This window comes from Bos grunniens, chromosome 11 (genome assembly GCF_055505025.1).
Source record: "Bos grunniens cultivar Pamir isolate PY7600 chromosome 11, Bosgru_T2T1.0, whole genome shotgun sequence".
NCBI lineage: Eukaryota > Metazoa > Chordata > Mammalia > Artiodactyla > Bovidae > Bos > Bos grunniens.
The window spans coordinates 103,215,986-103,239,139 of NC_141175.1; the positions used below are offsets into that span (position 1 = coordinate 103,215,986).

General features: G+C 38.3%; 1 protein-coding gene across 34 annotated transcripts in view; it reads left to right on the forward strand.

Annotated features, from left to right (window-relative positions):
* TSGA10 (testis specific 10) overlaps nt 1-23,154 on the forward strand; it is a 92,990-nt gene that overhangs the window by 11,546 nt on the left and 58,290 nt on the right. For 14 of the 34 annotated variants that reach the window (XR_015137392.1, XR_015137395.1, XR_015137394.1 and 11 more), the window contains exons 2-3: nt 4,071-4,199; nt 15,633-15,848. Coding sequence is in view for 4 of the 34 variants with exons in the window: in XM_086327986.1 (XP_086184112.1) it covers nt 4,071-4,199; nt 15,633-15,848 (345 nt within the window). In the remaining 30 variants the exon portion in view is untranslated. Of the gene's footprint in view, nt 1-4,070; nt 4,200-15,053; nt 15,196-15,632; nt 15,849-23,154 lie in introns of all 34 variants that reach the window. The other 20 variants (XR_015137393.1, XM_086327995.1, XM_086328002.1 and 17 more) reach the window with 2 other exon arrangements.

Below are 23,154 nucleotides of genomic sequence, written 5' to 3' on the forward strand. Positions count from 1 at the left end.
GCAAAGAATCAGACACAAATGAGCAACTGAACTAAACGAACTGAAAGATACTAATAACTATGTGAGGAAGACCACGGAAAATGCATAGCTACATAAATTGTTGTATTACCAGTATCTTGGGTGTCTCAATGAAGAGGTGATCACTGTTTGACAGAGAAGACAGAGAAAACGTCCTGGTGAATTTGGAATTTAAGCCTTAGAATGCCGGGAGCCACCACGGGAGATCCCACCCATGACAAGGTCATGCGGAAGAGACCTGACAGGCAAGACAGATCAGGACTCGAGGGACTCCCTGGACCTGCTCGGGTATCTACCCCAAAACCAAAATCTGTCTGTCTGCTGTTTACTATATTATGTTTTTCACCAACTCTTTTGACATTAGCAGGGGGCTATCCCTGACAACCTTTCTCTGAAGAAAATCAACTTAGGGCTCTAATTAATAAGTCTCCTGGACATGAAAGGAGTATTTCAATTCAAATCCCTCTGATTAGCATTCTGGCTTGCTTGACAGGTTTATCCATACTCTTAACACTAACGCACATGATTGTTCACAACTTCCCAACCATGAAAGGCACGGGAAGCATAAACATTCTAAAAGTCCTAATGGGCAAAGAGCCCTTTAAGGGGTGAAAAATTATTAGAATAATACTGGTAAAGGGCTTCATTATTGGGCCAATGCTTGCTGCCAAGTTCCCATATCCCTTGTCCATTGTGCACCTGCGAGTGCGTTAGTTAATGTAGTTGGAATGTAAGAAAAACAAGTAGTAGGCTTGGTATTAACCACATCAGACCTTTGAGCTAATAAGTTCTTTCTTTGTTGTGACCCACTGCACCTTTGCTCCGTGAGAATGTAACTGTTTAGTACTTTCTGAGACTGACACAGATTAGAAATATAAAGAAAAAACACTTCAAGGGAAAACAAGTTTTCTGGTTGATCAACCTTTATCAAAAAAGGGTCATAAAATGTCAACAGGCCTCCAGGCCAGAAGATAATGTACATAGCATAAGACCCTTGTTTATGGAAAGGCATACAGAAAAATATCCTGGTTTCGATAAGGGCAAAACTGCTGGAGTGTTTGGGCTGACTCTGCATGACCTTGCATCTTTCATTTTCCTCTATGTACAAGTCAGGGTATAAAAGCTCCTTTTGAAAATAAAGTTACGGGCCTCGCTCACCAAAGCTTGGCCTCCCCGTCATTCATTCGCCGACGCCGTCCATCCTGAGGGTACCCTTGGATCCTGCTGGGGCTGGACCCAGCATTAGAAGTTTCTTTTACTTTGGTGGAGAAAAGGGTGAGGGCAGGGCTCATGAGCAGAAGATAATATGGGGGCATCCCTGATGGTCCTGTGGCTAAGACTTCATGCTTTTAATGCAGAGGACCCAGATTCGATCCCTGTTCAGGGAGTTAAATCTCACTTAGTGCGACTAAGAGTTCTCATGCCACTCTTTTTTTTTCAGTATTTATCGGAGTATAGTTGCTTTACAGTGTTCTGTTAGTTTCTGATGTACAGCAACGTGAATCAGCCAAATGTATTTATATATCCCCTCTTTGTCACTGAATAGAGTTCCCTGTGCTATACAGTAGGTTCTCATTAGTTATCTATCTTATTCATGGGATCAGTAGTGTATGTATGGTTTACTTGCTAAGTCATGTCCGACTCTCATGACCCCATGGACTGTAGCCTGCCAGACTCCTCTGTCCGTAGGATTTTCCAGGCAAGAATACTGGAGTGGGTTGCCACACTGCAGGCAGATTCTTTACTGACTGAGCTAGCAGGGAAACCCCAGTGTATATATGTCAGTCCCAATCTCCCAATTCATTCCACCCCTCATTTACCCCTTTGCTGTCTATATGTTTGTTCTCTACACCTGTGTCTCTGTTTCTGCTTTACAAATAGGTTCATCTGTATGAGAAGCTTTTTCTTTTTCATGTTTTATTTATTTTTATTTTTCAGTTGTGCAACTTGTGGGCTTGCAGAATCTTAGTTCCCTGGCCAGGGATTGAATCCGAGCCCCTTGGTTGGAAATAAGCACTCGTAACCACTGGATCACCAGAAAATTCCCGCTGAGCAGTTTCTTGAAATGCAATATTTCAGATCGACTGAATTAAAAAAAAATCTGCATTTTAACAAGATTCCCAAACTATTCACGTTTACTAAAATTTGAAAAGTAGTGAGGAGTCATTTGATTGTTATACTGAGTTGCATGTTTATAACTAAGAATATGTTTTCAACAGAAACTATGTAAGAAATGGTGGTTAGGATTTCAGCCTAACCCATAAAGGCCTGAAACGATTCATAATTAGAAACGCTGTGTGGAGTCTAATGCTTACGTTCTAGGACAGGCAGGAACTGCTAGACTGGAGAACAGAAAAAGCAGATTTGTGTCTTGGTTAGAGAAAGGGAAAAAGAAAAATAAACATATCAGACTGCTACGGGCTGGTTTGCACAGGGTGTGACACAAGTTCAGTGACTGGGGATACTGATCCTGTAATTTGCCAAGAACTAGGTTCTGGAGCGCAGCATCTGTGTTGCTTTGCTTGTAGCAAATTCTTTCTTAACATAATGGCAGCCTTGATTGAGAGAACAGATTATTTCCATAAATTATACAGGTTCTAAGATACATAGTCAAGTGAAAAAAAGCACCTGCAGAGTAGTATGTATAGTATGCATGTGTGCGTTCCAAGTCACTTCATGGTGTCTGCCTGACCCTTTATGACCCTATGGACTGTGGCCTGCCAGGCTTCTCTGTCCATGGGATTCTCCAGGCAAGAACACTGGAGTGGGTTGCCATGCCCTCCTCCAGGGAATCTTTCTGACCCAGGGATCGAACCCACATCTCTTATGTCTCCTGTATTGGCAGGCGGATTCTTTACCACTAGGGCCACGTGGGAAATCCCATGTGTAGTATGCTAAAGGGGAAAATCTTTAACACTTGTTGTTTTGCCCATGTGCAAATATGTATGTAGAAAAATTCCTAGAAGTGGAATTATTTGTACAGAAGCTGTGTAGATTTGTAATGTTGCTAGATTTTACCCAGTTGTTTCCATAAATATCGTATCTATTTACACTGCTACTAGTGATATTTGAGAATGTTAAGTTATATAACCAACTTTATGATCTTTGCCAATGCGATGGTTAAAAAATGGTATTTCAGTGTTGTTTTAATTTGTATCCCTCTAAATGGTGAGATTAAATATCTTGAAATGTATTTAAAAGTCATTTCTGTGAAATATCCTGGTGCATGGGTGCATGCTCAGTCGTGTCCAGCTCTTTTTGACCCCAAGAACTGTAGCCTGCCAGGCTCCTCTGTCCATGGGATTTCCCAGATAAGAATACTGGAGTGGGATGCCATTTCCTCCTCCAGGGGATCTTCCCGACACAGGGATTGAACCAGGGTCTCCTGCAATGCAGGTGGATTCTTCACCACTGAGCCACCTGGGAAGCCCCTTATTCTTGGCCAGTTTTATATTACAGTATTTCTTTTCCTTTTTTTATTTATAGGAATTATTTATATATTAGGGAAGTTAGCCCTTTGTGATATGGGTAGCAAATCTTTTTGTTAATACACAAAAACAGCAATGAACAGGTAGCTAGTGGCTGCTGTATTGAATACCATAGACCTGGAAGTTGACCATTGCTGCTGACCCTAAGGAAATGGCCACCCACTCCAGTGTTCTTGCCTGGAGAATCCCAGGGATGGGGGAGCCTGGTGGGCTGCTGTCTATGGGTTTGCACAGAGTCGGACACGACCTATGGGGTCGCACAGAGTTGGACACGACTGATGTGACTTAGCAGCAGCAGCCTGTTTCCTTATATACAGTGGGGTATGTGTTTTTTAAAAATTGTGTTCAAGATTGTAGTTCCATATATAGAAAACACATGGAAAAAGTTTTGTAATGTAGTTTTAAGAAACTAAAACCTGATGAAGTCCTTTTACCTGGTGGAACAAGGTTAAAAACATTTTTTTAATTGAATGTTACTAATTTTCAAAATTTTAATTGTTATGGGAAATCACATGGCTGTTTTAAACCTAAATGTCTCTGTATTATTCTCATTCTTTCCACCAGGTTACCACCAAAGAACATGATTTTGGTCTAGGGGCTCCAGTTTCTGAAGCTGAAAAATACCAGAATATTCTCCAGCTAGAGCAAGAAGTGAGAAATCAAGACAAATTCATCTCTACACTGAAATTACAGGTTACACTTAGTTTCTGTGCATATGTCCCTAAGTTAATTTAGGGTGGGGGCCTATATTAAAATAAGATAGAGAATAAATTCTCATTCAGTACTCATTTAAATTGTATGGGTCTAAAATCATTCCATTTTTATCTTAACCATCTTGAAAACACACAGGTTCAGAGTGAGTACAGACTGTGTGCCAGGTATTGGATCAGATGCTTTTAAGTACATAACCTCACTTCGTCATCCTGACCTTGTAAGACTGTGGTGTCACTTCCATTTTACAGATGTGGAAGCTAAAGTTCCGAGAGGTTAAAGAATTATTATATTTGACTAATGAGTGACAGAGCTAGGATTTTCCTGAACTCCCAGTGTAGCTGGAATTTGATTCCAGTTCTGTGAACTCCCAAGTTCAGTCCTGTTTCTGGTCTCCTGGTGTCTGACCTGTGGAATAGCTATTAATGAAGTGAAAAGTGTTAGTCACTTAGTCGAGGCCGATTCTTTGCAACCCCATGGACTGTGGCCCACCAGGCCCCTCTGTATATGGAATTCTCCAGACAAGAAACTGGAGGGGGTTGCCATTGCCTTCTCCAAGGGATCTTCCTGACCCAGAGATTGAACCTGGGTCTCTTGCATTGCAGATAGATTCCTTACCATTTTTCCTAGCCAACAAGGCTGTTAAAAGAAACTTCCTCTTCTAGGAAAATGGAGTAGACTTGCTTTTCCTTACTCTTTCCACTAAGTACAGCTGAAACCCTGAATATTATGTGTGAAGCAAACCTAAAAACACTTTGACAGGTGAGCAGAAGGAAGAGTTGCTAGGCATCTCAGTGCCCAGTGACTGTTAGGACGTGGTAGGAAGTTTCTGGTTTTTCTTTGTGCTCCAGGTATCCCAGGCAGAGTACTGGAAAAACTGGCAACCAGAAATAAGGGATGCAGATTAAAAAAGGTGTCAGAAAAGCCATGCCTCCTAGCCAAAGGACTAGGAAATGGGTAATCTAGCAAGGCAGATTACTCTTAGATAAGAACTGCCCACTCTTAGCAAATACCAAGGAGAAATCTAGCCCCATAAAAGCCTAGACATCCACCCTTGTCACACTATAACAAGGAGCCCACCTTGCCCCACCCTCTGCCACCCTGCCCCAGAAGGCCCCCATCCCACCACTGTTGTATCAAAGAAGGCTGAGTGGAGAACTAAGACTTTAGCGTCCATCAGGCAGTAAGGAAGTCCCCAACCCCACATTGTCAGCAGAGACCATGTGGGGAGCCAGGAAATCCACTGCCACCTGGTAGTAAGAGAAGCTTCCTTTTTCTGTTTGCTGGGGTGATATCAGAGGTGACCTAATGCAGAGTCAGAACCTTTACCACCCTACAGCAGGAACAAGTCTACCCACCCACAGTGGCTGTGGGGAGCAGTAATAAGATGCCTCTCTTCCTGCTCGCTCTGGTGGTATCAGCCGAGGATGAATTCTCATCCCTGCCTAGCAGTCACAAGAAGCCCCACGTTTCCTGGGTGTTACCCGAGGCCTTATGGAGAGATTGGACTTCCGCTCCTGTCCACAGTAACAAGCCAGTGTCCCTCTTTTCCTGCTGGAGCAGTGTCACAGGAACCCTCCCAAAAGACATGAGTCGGTGTCTTAGACTACCAGACCTCAATAAAAGATAAAATCACTCCTCATCCCCCAAATCAGGATGCTGTCAACCTCTGTGAGAAAAGAGGTGTCTCTAACCCTAACCCTAACCCTAATTGGTGTCCTCACCAATGCAGAGATGAATCAGATAACAGTTATCTGACAAAGATTTTAAATTAGCCCTCAAATAAATGCTTTAACAGGCAATTTTGAGCGTGCTTGAAACAAACAGAAAATATCATCAAAGAAACAAAAGATATAAAGTATTAATAAAGTATTAAGTATTATTCCAGTGGAATTTTGGCAGCAAATAAGATGTTCTTCAATAGATGAATAGATAAACTGTGGTACACAGTAGAATATTATTCATTGATAAAGAGAAATGAGCCATCAAGCCATAAAAGACATGAAAGAACCTTGAAAGGATATTGCGAGGTGTTAAAAGCCCATCTGAAAAGATTACGTACTCTGTGACTCCAACTTCAGGACCATCTGGGAAAGACAAAGCAAAGACATTAGAAGATCACTGGTTGTCAGGGGTTTGGAGGGAGGGGTGAATGGAGCACAGTGGGTATTTAGGGCAGTATATATTCTGTATAATACAGTAACACTAGCTACATGTCACTATACATTTGTAAAAACCCACAGAATCTACAACCCAAGGAGTGGACCCTAATTAAACTCTGGACTTCAGGTAATAATAATTTATAATGTTGGTTCATCAGTTGTAACCAACGTACCACACTAAAACAAGATGTAAATAAGGGGAAATCGGGGTGAGTGGGAGAGGGGAGAAGGGTGTGTGGAAACTCTGTACTTACTGGTCAGTTTTTCTATAAACGTAAAACTGCTCTAAAAAAGTAAGGTCTGTTAAAAGAAAAAAACACATGGGAGAAAAGATTTCCAAATTATGTATCTGATAAGGAGTTAATATCCAGAGTATATAAAGAACTCCTACAACTCAGCAACAAGAAAACCCAAAACAACTCAGTTCAAAAATGGGCAAAAGACTTGAGTAGGTATTTCTCCAGAGAAGAGATACAAATGGCCATAAGCATATGAAAAGATGATCAGCATCACAGTCTTTAAGGAAATGCAAATCAAAACCACGATGAGATATCACTTCACACCAATTAGGACCACTAGTTATCATCAAAAAGCAAAAAATAACACATATTGATGAGGATGTGGAGAATCTGGAGTTATTTATGCATTGCTAATGTAAAATTGTTTAACAAAAAAGTTTGATAATTCCTCAAAAAATTAAGTATAGGATTACCATGTGATCTAGCTATTCCACTCCCAGGAATATCCTCAAACGATTAAAAGCAGGGACTTAAACAGATACTTCTATTCCAAAGTTCATGATAGCCAAAATGCAGAAAAAACCCGGATGTCCATCGACAGATGAATGCATAAACAAAGTGAGGTATATACAAGCAACGGAACTTTATTCAGCCTTAATTCAGATGGGAGACAACAAGATGGATGAGCCCTGAAAACGGCGTGCTAACTGAAGTAAGGTACAGGGCAAATATTGTATGATTCCACTTACAAGAGTTAGATTCATAGGTGATTATTTAATGGGTACAGTTTCTGTTTATGATGATGAAAAAGTCCTGGGAATTAGATATGGGACGGTCGTACTATGTTGTGAATGTACTCAATGCTACTGAATTTTACACTTAAAAATGGTTAGAGTGGTAAATTTTGGGATGTTCTATAACTGAAATTAAAAACTCAACAAACAAACATGGAGAAGAGAAGAATGAATCACTGAACATGAGAGTAGAAACAGAGAAATTACCTAATGTGAACAATAGAGAGAAAATAGATTGAAAAGAATGTGAACAAAACCTCTGGAACAGGTGGGCCTATAAGAAATGCTCTGCATTTGGATGGCTGGAGTCCCAGAAAGAGAGGTAAGAGAAGGTGGGGCTGAAAAAATATTTGAAGAAATAATGGCTAAATATTCCCCAAATTTGAAAGTGAGTGAAAACCTACTAGGGGTCTCCCAAAGAAATCTACCCTGAGACACTTCATATTCAAACTGAAAAGTAAAGACAAAAAACATCCTGAAAGAAATGAGAGAAATAATTCATAATTTATAGGGGAACACCAATTAAAATGACTGCAAATCCAAAAACATGGATATCAGAAGGAGGAAGTGGCACAACATTTTTTCAAGTGCTGGAAGAAAAGAGCTGTCAACCTAGTACATATTCTGTATTTAGAGAAGTATCTTTCACAAATGAAGGGCGAATTAAGATGTTCTCAGATGAAGAAAACTGAGTTTGTTGCCAGCAAAGCTACCCTAAAAGAATAGCTAAAGGAATTTCTCTAATGAAGAAGGAAGTGATAAAAGGTGTAGTCTTGGAAGAACAAGAGGGAAGGAAGAACAATCCATAGAGCAAAAATATGGGTAGCTCTGATAGAATTTCCTTTTCTACTTTTCTGAATTATATCTGTCAGATGTCTTTCTCAATGCATGCAAAGGGAATATTTAAGACAATTATCTTATTAATAGAGGAGGGTAAGGGACATAAAGGGAGGTAATAATTTTCACTTCACTTGAATTAGTAAAATGTAGGCTGTGATGTGTGCTCAGTCACTTAGTTATATCTGATTCTTTGCAGCCCCATGTACTCTAGCCCACCAGGCTCCTCTGTCCATGAGGAATTTTCCAGGCAAGAATACTGGAGTGGGTTGCAATTTCCTACTCCAGGGAGTCTTCCCTACCCAGAGATCGAACTCGTGTCTCTTGCATTAGTAGGTGGATTCTTTACAAATTGTACCACCTGGAAAGCCCAGAGGCTGTGATAGCTTATGAATATAAATGAAACACCTAGAGCAACAACTAAGAATCTCTACAAAGAGATATACTGAAAATTGCTATGTATAAATCAAAATGGAATTCTAAAAAATGTTCAAGTAACTCAGAGGAAAGCAGGTAAAAAAAAAAAAAAAACAGAAAATAACAAAAAAATCACACTTGAATCTTAGCATAAAAGTAAATACATTAAATATATGTAATCTAAATACACCAATTAAAAGATAGAAATTGTCACAGTAGATTAAAAAGAAACATGACCTAGCTTTATGCTGTCTGTGAGAAATTCACTTCAAATATAATGATATAGCTAGCTTGAAAGGCATTCAGACCCAAATGAAGAAATGGAACTTTCCCTGTTTACAGATGACGTGATCTTCTTGCTGGAAAATCTTATAAAATCTACAGTGTAGAAACTGGAACTAATAAACGAGTTCAAAAGATCAGAATACAAGACAAACGTATATTTGTATATTATAATTAAGTTGTAGAAATTTAAAAAAATGCAATACCATTTACAATCACTCAAATAGAAAATGTAATCTTTGGATATAAATCTAGCTAAATAAGTATGCACTTACATTCTGAAAACTATGAAATGTTAATAAGAGAAATCAGAGTAGATCTAAACAAATGTTCAGGGATTGGAAGCCTCAACCTAATAAAGATGTCAATTCTTTCCAAATTGATAACACAGATTTAGTGTGATTCCCATCAAAATCCCAGGAAAAAATAATTTTGAAAAAGAACAAGGTGGAAAGAGTCATTCTCCTTGATTTTAAAACTTAATATACGGCTATAATAATCATGATTGTATGGTATTGCTAGAGTAATAGACACAGATCAATGATACAGAACAGAGAATCCAGAAATAGCCTTACACAAGTACAGCCAGATGATTTTTGGCAGAGGTACAAATACAGTCTAGGAGTAGAAGAAAGGGAGTCTTTTCAACAAAAGTTGTTGGATATCTTTTAGGGAAAAAAAAATTAGCCTAGACCTAAACCTCATACCTTACACAAAAATTAACTCAAAGTGGATCAAATGTAAAAAAAAAAACTATGAAACTTTTAAAAGATAACAGGAAAAAATCTTCAGGATCTTGGACTTGCTGAAGAGTTCTTAGACAAGAGAGTAGAAATATGATTCATAAAAGAAAAAGCTGATGATTTGAATTTCATCAAGATTTAAGCCCTTTGCTCTGCAAGATCAGATCAGATAAGATCAGTCGCTCAGTCGTGTCCAGCTCTTTGTGACCCCATGAATCGCAGCACGCCAGGCCTCCCTGTCCATCACCAACTCCCGGAGTTCACTGAGATGTCCATCGAGTCAGTGATGCCATCCAGCCATCTCATCCTCTGTCGTCCCCTTCTCCTCTTGCCCCTAATCCCTCCCAGCATCAGAGTCTTTTCCAATGAGATAACTCTTTGCATGAGGTGGCCAAAGTACTGGAGTTTCAGCATTAGCATCATTCCTTCCAAAGAAATCCCAGGGCTGATCTTCAGAATGGACTAGTTGGATCTCCTTGCAGTCCAAGGGACTGTCAAGTCTTCTCCAACACCACAGTTCAAAAGCATCAATTCTTCGGCACTCAGCCTTCTTCACAGTCCAACTCTCACATCCATACATGACCACAGGAAAAACCATAGCCTTGACTAGATGAACCTTTGTTGGCAAAGTAATGTCTCTGCTTTTGAATATGGTATCTAGGTTGGTCACAACTTTCCTTCCAAGGAGTAAGCGTCTTTTAATTTCATGGCTGCAGTCACCATCTGCAGTGATTTTGGAGCCCAGAAAAATAAAGTCTGACACTGTTTCCACTGTTTCCCCATCTATTTCCCGTGAAGTGATGGGACCGGATGCCATGATCTTAGTTTTCTGAATGTTGAGCTTTAAGCCAACTTTTTCACTCTCCACTTTCACTCTCATCAAGAGGCTTTTTAGTTGCTCTGCAAAAGCCCCTGTTAATAGGATGAAAAGATAAGCCACAATCCCTGTTTCTGTCAAAGGACTCATATCGAGAACAAATGTAGAGAACTCTCAAAACCCAACAGGTAAAAAAAAGCAAGCAATCCAAGTAGAAAATGAACAAAATATATGAAGATATATTTCACAGAAAGAAATATTGTAGACAGACAAAAAGATGTTCATCTTTTCTAACAGGGAAATACAAATTAAGACCATGATGATATAACAATGCATACTGTTGAGAGCAGTTAAAATAAAAAACAGTGACAGTACGAAAAGCTGGCAAAGATGAGGATCACTCATATATTCTTGATGGCAATGGGGAATGGTATAGCCACTTTGGAAATAGTTTAGTTCTTAAAACACTAAACGTACATTACCATACAACTCAGAAACTTTTCTCTTGGGAATTTATTCCAGAGAAATGAAAATTATGTTCACTCAAAAACCTGTATACAGTTGTTCATAGCAGCTTTATTTGTTGTAGTCCCAAACTGGAAACATCTAAAATTTTGCTTAAGTGGTGAATGATTAAACAAACCACGGTAATCCATACTGTGAAATATTATTCAGCAATGACAAAGAACTATTGCTCCACATAGCAATTTAGATATCAAGGGCACTGTTTTGAGTGAAAAAACCAGTGTCAACAGATAACATACTGTGATCTGTATCACATGACTCTGTTTATGTTATGTTGTTGTTGCTAAGTTGTGTCCAACCCCAGGGGTTGCAGTGCGCCAGGCTTCCCTGTTCTTCACTGTTCTGTAGTTTGCTCAGACTCATGTCGATTGAGTCAGTGATGCCATCCAGCCAGCTCATCCTCTGTTGCCCCTCTCCTCCTGCGCTCACTCTTTCCTCGCATCAGGGTCTTTTCCAGCGTGTCGTCTCTTCACATCAGGTGACTGAAATATTGGAGCTTCAGTTTCAGCATCAATCCTTCCAGTGAATATTCAGGGTTGATTTCCTTTTGGATTGCCTGGATTAATCTCCTTGCAGTCCAAGGGACTGTCAAGAGTCTTCTCCAGCACCGTAGTTCAAAAGCTTCAATTCTTTGGCACTCAGCCTGCTTAATGGTCCAACTCTCACGTCCGTACATGACTACTGGAAAAACCATAGCTTTCACTATATGAAATTTTGCCAGCATTTATTTATGTTATCTACCTATTTATGTTGCATTCTCCAAATGACAAAATTATAGAGATTAATGATTGTTGACATTTAAGGGTGAGGAGGGAATGGCTGTGACTGTAAAGGAGTAAGGGGAGGGTGATCTTTGTGGAGATGGAATAGTTCTGTATCTTACGGAGGTGGTAGTTACAGCAGTTTACACATGATAAAATGATATAGACCAGTAGACACTGTTTCAATGTCAAATCTCTGGGTTTGATATTGTGCTGTAATTATTTAAGATGTAACTGTTGGAAAAACTGGATTAAAGGCACATGAACCTCTCTACTACCTTTGCAGCTTCCTGTGAACTTTTACTTATTTCAACTTTTTTTTTTTAAATAAAACCTTTTGTTTGATTACCTGTTATCTGCCAGCAATTTTACTTGAACTTTTAGATCTTTCTAACTTTCCCTGCAAATTATAGGTATTCTCCCCATTTAATAGATGAGATTTAGGAGGAGGCTTCATTTGTTTTTTTCTGAAATCAGATGCATCTCAGGATCAAGAAAATCTGGTAAATTGCCTGAGGTCAAGTGACTAGTGAAGAACTACAGCAAGCTTTAAACCTGGCTGCCTCAGCCCAAAAGCCCATGTCCTTTCTCACATCCTCCTCTAAGTACTTGTGTCTTGGAATTAAGTAAAAGTAGGGCTTAATGTTGAGGTGAGGGAGTATTTATTTATTTATAATGCTAAATAATAATTTAGCATTATAGGCTAGATATATGATAAATGATACAGAAATGAGAGGTATGTTGATCCAGAAATTAGAAACATGAGCCCTTTAAAGTTACTTAGAATTTAGTGGAAGGGTCAGGGAAGTAAAGACATGATTATAATACATCTTATAAAAATACTAAGATAAAACTATATAAGAAGCTTTTTATATAAAGAAGAGGTTACAGATTTCTCCTCTCCAGAGGAGAGAAACCTGTAACCTCTCCTGGGGCAGTGGAAGGTTAGCAAACAGGTTTAGCATGTTCTTGTTGCTCAGAGACATGCCACCATAGAAACTGTGAACAGAGACAAAAAGACAGACAAATTGAAGTTTGTTTGATTATCCCACATCTATAGTTCAAGAAAAATACTAGTAATGAAAGTAGGTAATGAGAGTAGGGGAAAGGAAAGAAACTTAGTGCAATCATGGATGAGAAGAGCCAACAGGATATATCATTGCATGGTTTCTGTACTAGTTACTAAAGGTGAGCTGCAGGTTGTTTTATAGTTCCTAGAGGCAAAGGCAACAACGAAATTGTAGTTAAATAATTTATGGTCCAAAGGATAAAAACAAACCAGGTATACAAAGAGGTACATTTTTTCCTGAAACTGGAGACCTGAGCAAAGCTCTCCCTGAGGGTTCTGTCTTTTTTTAATTTATTGAAGTATAGTTGATTTATAATGTGTTAGCTTCTGATGTGTACAGCAAAGTGATTCAGTTATATGTATATTATTTTTCATTTTCTTTTCCATTATGGTCTATTACAGAATATTGAATATAATTCCCTGGGCTATACAGTAGGGCTTTATTATTTATCCATTCTATATCCCTGAGGATTCTTACAAAGAGGGTTCTGTAACATAGTATATAGCACTTTTCAATAAATTCCCTAATAGAGGTTTTAAAATCAGTTTAGCAAGATTGTTTCTTTTTTTTTTTAATTAATTTTTATTGGAATATAGTTGCTTTACAACGTTGTGTTAATTTCTACTATACAGCAAAATGAATCAGCCATCCATGTACATGTATCTCCTCCCTTTTGGGCTTCCTTCCAGGTCACCACAGTGCATTAAGTAGAGTCTGTGTGAGACTGTTTCTTACAGCCTGTCTAGAAGTTAGGTATATATTGAAGAGGTGGAAAGGGTTTTACAGGCAGTAGGCCTTGAATCACAAATGAAATTTGTTCGTCTTATTCTCAGTGTAATGAAGCACCATATCTCTACTGCTAAGTCACTTCAGTCGTGTCCGACTCTGTGTGACCCCATAGACGGCAGCCCACCAGGCTCCCCCGTCCCTGGGATTCTCCAGGCAACAACACTGGAGTGGGTTGCCATTTCCTTCTCCAATGCATGAAAGTGAAAAGTGAAAGGGAAGTTGCTCAGTCGTATCCAACCCTCTGCGACCCCATGGACTGCAGCCTTCCAGGCTCCTCCATCCATGGGATTTTCCAGGCAAGAGTACTGGAGTGGGGTGCCATTGCCTTCTCTAGGAATTACCTCAAATTTGCATTTTCAAAGAATTTTTAGCTGTAGTTGGGAGAAGACCAAAAAAGAAGAGAGTAGGAAGTATTGCTGCATTCAGCCGGGTTGGGATAAAAACTCAACTAAACAAATAAGTGCATTTATAGTTACCTTTTTGCTTTTTTTAAAAAAAAAAAGTTTCTTCACATTTTTTCTCATTTCCTGGGTTTGACAACTTAAATTCTTTACATGTAAATCTCACAGGTTAAGGTGCCTTGTTTTACTGTTGTTTAGTTGCTCAGTTGTGTCCGACTCTTTGCAACCCCATGCCCACCAGGCCCCTCTGTCCATGAGATTTCCCAGGCAAGAATACCAAAGTGAGAGTTGGGTTAAAATAATGACTTTTCTTATCTTCTTGAGCATAATAAACATCATTGTACTACTGCTGCTGCTGCTAAGTCACTTCAGTTGTGTCTGACTCTGTGCGACCCCAGAGATGGCAGCCCACCAGGCTCCCCTGTCCCTGGGATTCTCCAGACAAGAACACTGGAATGGGTTGCCATTTTGTACTATACTTAGTTATATGTAACTCATGACCTTTAGGATACTTCCTTATATATGTGACAAATATTACAGTTCATATTTTTAAAGAAAACTTTGTTGATTTTGATGGTTTGGAAAGAGCTGTCTCTAGTTATTTGAAAAAAGCACGGTTATAACAACAAAAAAAATAATACTAGAGCTAAGAATAATGTTAGATAAGGGGTTTAGCAATTTTAGATGTTCTTTAGAGACCAAAATTGTTTTTTCTTCTTTTTACATCTTACACCAACACAGTACCTTGGATATAGTAGGTACTCAGTAAATATTTGTTAAATATACAAGGCAGATCTTGTGGAAAAGGACCTTTGTGCCACCACTTTATCTCAGATATTTCTTTTATGGCATTTACATACTGTATATGTGTTTTCTTAAGTAAACAATACATTCTCCTTGAGCAGATACTTAACCTATCTTTGTATCTTTTGAAGTTAACAAAATTCTTAACATATTATCCTTATTCAATGAGTCTAACATATTTTTTTTCCTTTAAAGGCATTTGGATACCTTCGTGATAGAAAAGGCCCTTTTCTTCATCCATTGATGGTTTGCTAGTGGGCTGGGAAAGGAAGCTGTGGTCCTCCACTTTAGTCAGCAAATACTTGATTGATTTGGTATCAGTATTTAGCTTAGTCAAGTAAGTTACTGATATGTTCAAAAGGATTTTTTTAAAGAGTTAACATATTTTGATAACAATAATTAGAAATTTAATTCTAAAGAATGCCTAATTGGTGATTTTAATGATAATAATATAACAATAATTACTTTAAGACTGGTTCCTTGTCTGCAGATACAAGTATTTGGCAATTTTTCTAAAAAATCAACAGTAAGTTTTTTTGTTTCTAAGCTGAAAATTGTCTTGAGAGTTACAGCTATATAAACCTTAAAATATTTAGTATATATTTTTCAGATAGGTAATATAGTCACATGGTATGAAATTCAGAAAAAAGATACATAGTTAAGTTTCCCTGCCAGGGAAGCAAACCTCCCTTCCTGAATCCAGTCACCTAGTTGTTCTCAGAGGGAAGCTAAGGAAATCTTTTAATGTGATTATTTTCTTTCTCATTACAACAGATTGAAGATCTCAAACAGACAAATCATGGCTTGGAAGAATATGTTAAGAAACTCTTGGATAGTAAGGAGGTGGTAAGCAGTCGAGTAGATGATTTAACCAGCCACAATGAGCACCTTTGTCAAGAATTGATTAAAATTGACCAACTAGCAGAGCAACTAGAAAAAGAAAAAAATTTTGTCCTGGATACGGCTGACAAGGAACTTGAAGAAGCAAAGGTACTGGATTTATCACTAATCAGGTTTTTTTTTAAATTGAGGTATAATGGACATATTACATTATGTTAGTTTCAAGTGTACAACATAATGAATCGATATTTGTATGTATTGCAAAATAATCACCATAACAAGTCTAATTAACCTCCAACTAGTTACTGATCAGGATTTTAGTTCTATTTAAACATCATGCGATTAATTCAGGCTTCCTTGGTGGCTCAGTGGTGAAGAATCCACCTGCCAATGCAGGAGATGCAGGTTCAATCCCTGGGTTGAGAAGATCCCCTGGCAAGACAACCCTCTCCAGTATTCTTGCCTGGAGAATCCCATGGACAGAAGAGCCTGGCGGGCTACAGTCCATGGGGGTCAAAAAAAGAGCTGGACACAACTTAATGATTAAACAACAACAAATTATTAATGCAGTAGGAAAAGTGACATACTCATTTATATCATCTGAAGGTTTTTTAGATTTGACATTGTATTAATTGTCTATTCTAAGGATTAAATTATATTGTGTTTCATATTTTATTTAAAAAAATTTGCTCAAAAAAGTTCCTAAGTAATATGTGCTCGTGCTCAGTTGTGTCTGACTCTGCGACCCCGTGATCTGTAGCCCTCCAGGCTCCTCTGTCCATGGGATTTACCAGGCAAGAATACTAGAGTGGGTTGCCATTTCCTCCTTCAGAGGATTTCCCAACCTAGGGATTGAACCTGCAGCTCTTGCATTTCTGCATTGGCAATTGGATTCTTTACCACTGGTCACCTGGGAAGCCCAAGTAATATGTAGACACAGTAAAAACTTTAAGCAATGGGGATGTTCTATATGTAGAAGAGTTCTCTTTCTCTTTAAGCCTTTTATCTTCTGCAGAGGTATCTGCCAACAAATAGATATGTATATTTCCATTCTTCCTTTTTGTTTTCACACACACATGAAATTTATTTCACACTTAAAAAAAAGATGTTTTTTTTTAAACCACAGTTTTAAGTTTCTGTGTGGTCATATTTGTCAGTCTTGACCGACTTCTGAGTTTTGATCTTTGATGTTTTTGAGTTCCCACTCCCTTTTTAAAACATTTGAATATATTTTACCTTTTTAGAGCAGTTTTAGGTTCAGAGCAAAATGAAGCAGAAGGTAGAGAGATTTCCCATATACTCCTTGCCCCCATGTATGCCTACTGTCCCCCATTATCAGCATCCCCCAGCAAAGTGGTATATTTGTCACAGTTGATAATGAATTGACATCATGATCACCCAGAGTCCACGGTTTGCATCAAGTTTCACTCTTGATGTTGTGCAGTCTACAATTTGAACAAAAGTAAAATGACATGTATCTACCATTATAGTATAAAACAGAGTAATTTCACTGCCCTAAAAATGTTCCTCTGAAAATCTCCACCTAGTTTTGATCCTTGTTTGGGAAGGCCTTCTCACCTCAAAAACAACAAGAATATCTTCTACAGTTTTAAGAGTTTTAATACATATATTTAAAGTTTTAATCCTTCTGGAATTTCTTTTTGTTCTAGTATGAGGTAGGGTTGACTAATTCTTTCTTCAGTCGCTGATTTGAAGTGCCGTTTTAACAGCCACTAAATTCTTATCTGTGCATAGATATGTTTCTGGACTTTTTGGTTTCATTGATTCAGTTGTCATTTTCTATGCCACTACCATAGAAAATATAAAACGAAATAACTGTAGTTTTATGATTTTTTTTTACATAAAAGCATTTGTTTATTTATTTATTATTTTTTAATTTTGACCTTGCTGGGTCTTCGTAGTGGTACACGGGCTTCTCTTATTCTGGAGCATGGGTTCTAGAGCACATGGGGTCAGTAGTTGCAGTGTGTGGGCTTAGTTGCCCTCTGGCATGTGGGATCTTACTTCCCCAAATAGGGATCGAACCTGCATCCTCTGCATTGGCAGGCAGATTTTCAACCCCTGGACCACCAGGGAAGTCCCATGATATTTTGATAAACATTTTATTTCTTGATTAAATTTTGGTACCCCCATGACCTTTAGAAGCTAGGAATTTAAGCAGTATTATAAAATGAAAGTTTCATTTCTCTTTGCTGTCTAATAGGTTATAGGCAAGACACAGAGTATGTCTGAAAGCCAAAAACCAACCTGTTGAATTTTTAAGTGAAAACATGTGATTGATTTTATTAATCACTAAATTAATGAATTATGTCTGTGAGAAGATAGTTTCCCAAAGCTAATTGCTGTTGCATGTTAGTTCTTGAACATCCTTTTAATGTATTCTTGGTAGCATATGATAAAGCACTTAAATGAATAAATGATCAAGCTGTGAACATGTTATTGAAGGCATTATTTCTTATAGTAATTTGAAACATAAGAGCTAGTTATGAACACTAGGCTGGAATTTGCTTATCTGCAGTAACCTCACTTACTTAGAATGTGTAAAGGATAAGTAAGTCTGTAGAAGTAAAAAGTCTGAATAATGGAATACTCAAATACATGAAGTTTATTACACGGTCTTCTTTAATAGTGTTGCCTGGAGGAGGTCCTTAGAAGAACTACTTGAGAGAGTAGATAAGAATGATTTGATTTGTGTTTAATTTGCAATTTATCTTATAATGGTTGCTGCTGAAGTCTTTGGAGGACATTTAAAAGTAACTTAGGACTTCCCTGGTGGTCCAGTGGTTAATACTCCTAGCTTCCAAGCTGGGAGCATGGGTTTGACCCCTGGTGGGGGAACTAAGTTCTCACATGCCACGTGGCCAAAAATATAAATAAATGTAGCTTAACTATTTTAAACATTCTTAATAAATTCTTTTGTTTGTATTGTTTCTTTTAAAATAATAGTTATCCTTCATTCACAGTTTAATGGTAAATTGAGTTGTCTTAATTATAAAAATTATCAAAAAACACTAAATTGATGTTTAATTATGTCTTTCTTGTTTTCTTCTTCAAATTTAAAATTAACAGCACTCCTTCCCAGACTGTGGGAAGCCTAGTTGGCCAAATTCTTCTATAAGGAGAATGCTTAGTTTTGAAGTATTGATTTTAAAGGGTTGTTAGAGTCTGTGTTCTAGAGAGAGACTCCTCTTTCAGAATGAACCTCCTGCTTATCAGAAAGGGAGAATTTCAGGAATGGAAGACATCTAAAATAAAAGATCTTGGATTTACCTAAAACTGAAAATATTAAATTTGTAAATGGAAATTCTGTCCATCTCAGAAGAGAGTGTTTCTAGGAAAGAGATATCCATATATGTATAATGTGGAGAGTCTGGTGTACTTGAGAATTGGAAAGCGATTTGTAGAAGAGGTGGGCTGCAGTTTTAGGGAAGAGATAACATTGTTGATACAGGGAAAGTATTAAAAAGTTAATAGAGAAAGGACAAAATGGAAATAGGTCCTTTGTGTTGGTGAAAAGATTCTGAAATGAAAGCACCATCCTCAATAAGCAAATGTTCCACGTAGAACGGGGATTAGAAACAATGCACGACCTGTGCTGGGAGTGTGAACCCAGTGCCTGTTGCCATCACCCAGTCACTGGGTGTGCAGTTTAGGCGTCCAGTCCCTGGGGGAGAGTCTTTGTCTGATTTGTGAGATGAGACTTGAAACGAGAATTTCTAATCTGACAGATGAGAATGTTTGGGTTCCTATACTGTTAAAAGATGGTGCTTTAGGTATGTGGAAGTAGAGTCTGAGCCTAAAGCTACTGTTAGTTTGTCTAGAATTGAGATAGTATTGAATTTATTTACTCAGAAGAGTTTACTGTTAGCTATGTTTTTAAAGTCCACTGAGTAACTTCTTCCATCATTTATTCCATTAAAGTGTTTTGAGGGACTTCCCTGGTGGTCCAGTGGTTAACACTCTACCTTTCAATGCAGGGGTTACAGGTTCAATCCCTGGTCTGGGAGCTAAGACCCCACATGCCCTGGGGCCAAAAATCCAAAACACGAAACAGAAGCAGTATGTAACAGATTCAGTAAAGGATTTTAAAATGGTCCACATAAAAAAAATCTTAAAAAATAAATAAAAAAATGAAATGTTTTGTTTTTTCATACAATGTATATTTTTAATTAAAAATGAGGCCATTGTTGGATAGCATGAACGATTCAATGGATATGAGTTTGAGCAAACTCCAGGAAATAGTGAAGGACAGGGAAGCCTATTATCTATAGCCATGTAACAAATTGCTGTTGAACTTTAATGACTTCAAACAACAAATATTTACATCTTACAGTTTCCAGTGCAACTTAACTGAGTAGTTCTGGCTCACCATTTCTCATGAAACTGTAATCAAGATGATGGCCGGGCTTCGGTCATGGCTTGACTGGGTACTAGTAGATTTGCTTTTAAGATGACTTATTCAGATGACTCTTGGCTTTTGACAGGAAACTTAGTTCCTTGGGCTTCCCTGGTGGCTCAGTGGTAAAGACTCCATCTGCAATGCAGGAGACTGGGGTTCAATCCCTGGGTCTGAAAGATCCCCTGGAGAAGGGAATGGCAACCCACTCCAGAATTCCTGCCACGGACAGAGGAACCTGGTAGGCTACAGTCCACAGGGTCACAAACAGTCGGACACACCTGAATGACTAACACTTTCACTTTTCACTTAGTTCCTTGCCAGGCGGACCTGTCCCTAGGTTGCTTGATATCTTCTTTGTGGCAGCTGGCTTCCTTCTGCCACAGTGATCCAAAAGAAACAAAAAGGCAGAGTTTCCAGTCTCAAAATTTACATGCTGTCACTCCCACATATCTTGTTCATCAGAAGAGAGTCCCCAAGTATGGACAACACTTAAGGGGAGGGGAATTAAGCTCCATTTTTTGAAAGCAAGAGCATCAGAATTTTGAGACATATTTTAAAGCTACCACGACCGTAAGCCTCCTTTTATCTTTTCACCTTGAGTTGTTTGTCATTCATGACTTAATGCAGTGTTTCCCAGAGTTGAACATGAGTTTCTGAAACATGAAGAAACAGAGCTACAATTTTATCATCACTAGTTTTGTCATACAATGTATATTTTTAATTAACATAGGGACATTATTAGACTGGATCTCTGGTAACTCTTGTCATTACTGTTACTTTATATGTGACTCTGTCAAAAACACTTTAGAATCTACCATGTGGAAGACAAAGTATAAAGCCTGTGTATGTGTCTAACCCGCGCCCCCAACCACACACACACTGATTCCCTCTCTCTCTCCTGCTTCATTTCTCTCTAGCACTTTCCTCTTTCCTCCCTCCCTCTGCTGTAGCCACACTGACCTCCTTACTGTTCCTTGATTTAGCAAACAGTCTTTTCCCTTTTGCTGTAGCTGTATGCTTTGTCTGGAATATTTTTCTTCGATTTTTCAATGGTTGACTCCCTCAGTGTGGACTTCCCTGATCACCCCATTTTAAATTCTGTTCTCTGTAAACACTCCCAATATCCTTAAGAATATTGCTCCTTTTTTCTAATGTACTGTGTAATTAATTTTTTAGGTTTATTTTTTGTCATCTACCAACTAGACTATAAGGTTTCCAAAGGCAAGGATCTTTGTCTATTTCATTCCCTTTTTAAAAATCTAAAATATAGAGTAGGTGTGAGTGCTCATTAAACTTTTTATTGAATGACATAATCACTATCTGATATATACTTTACCTATTATCTTTTATTTATCTCTTTTCAACTAGAATGTTAGCTCCATGAGGGTAGAGGTTCCTGTTTTATTCCGTGCTATAACCAGCATATGAGACAATCAGACACACAGTAAGATCCTCATTAAACAGTTGTCAAGTAAATGAAGGCAGTAGCATCTTTTTATTTGGGCCAGTTATAAAAATTTTTTTCAGAGTGGAATAAGCATTAAATTTTTTGTCTTGATAAAAGTAACACATTTTTTTAAAAATAGAAGAGTATAATGAAGAAAATAATATGTACCATAATCACACCTTGCTATACCTAGACATAATCTATCTTCCTCAGTTTACATACTGTTGATTATATTCCATCTGTATTTGGGATATATATGTATACATTCATTTTTTACCAGAATGTGTCATACTGGATAAAATTTTTGGCAGTGTGTGTTTTTATACTTAATTTTTATGGACACCTTTACACATGATATGGTTTTTCCAGTGGTCATGTATGGATGTAAGAGTTGGACTGTGAGGAAAGCTGAGCGCCGAAGAATTCATGCTTTTGAACTGTGGTGTTGGAGAAGACTCTTGAGAGTCCCTTGAACTGCAAGGAGGTCCAACCAGTCCATCCTAAAGCAGATCAGTCCTGGGTATTCATTGGAAGGACTGATGCTGAAGCTGAAACTCAAATACTTTGGCCACCTCATGCAAAGAGTTGACTCATTGGAAAAAACCTTGATGCTGGGAGGGACTGGGGGCAGGAAGAGAAGGGGACGACAGAGGCTGAGATGGCTGGATGGCATCACCGACTCGATGGACATGAGTTTGAGTAAACTTGGGGAGTTGGTGATGGACAGGGAGGCCTGGCGTGCTGTGATTCATGGGGTCGCAAAGAGTCGGACACGACTGAGCAACTGAACTGAACTGAACTTACACATATGTAGACCTATGCCAACAAAGTTCCATCTAGTCAAAGCTATGGTTTTTCCAGTAGTCATGTATGGATGTGAGAGTTGGACTATAAAGAAAGCTGAGTGCCAAAGAATTGTTGCTTTTGAACTGTGGTGTTGGAGAAGATTCTTGAGAGTCCCTTGGACTTCAGGGAGATCAAACCAGGCAATCCTAAAGAAAATCAGTCCTGAATATTCATTGGAAGGACTGATGTTGAAGCTCCAATACTTTGGCCACCTAATGCGAAGAGCTGACTCATTGGAAAAGGCCCTGATGCTGGGAAAGATTGAAGGCAGGAGGAGAAGGATGACAGAGAATGAGATGATTGGATGGCATCACTGATTCAATGGACATGAGCCTGAGCAAGCTCCAGGAGTTGGTGATGGACAGGGAAGCCTGGCGTACTGCAGTCCATGGGGTCACAAAAAGTTGGACACGACTGAGTGACTGAACTTACACATAATCCAGAATAGATCCATATCTTTTTAGTGTCTAGATAGTAGTGAAAATTAAAGCATTGAAAATTATTCAAAATTATATATAAGCTTATCCAAACTGTACTTGAGTTATATTCCATACTATAACTAACCCTTTAGTATTTCATAAACTAAAATATAACTGCCAGAGAAATCTTAGAACTTTGGTCTAAAGAATAAATGAGAAGCAATAATTCCAGAAAATTCAAATTTTAATGGGAAACATTTTAGCTTGGAATAACAAAGGAGGAGGTTATGCAGAGATTTATAGCTTTGCATAAAAACATAATCA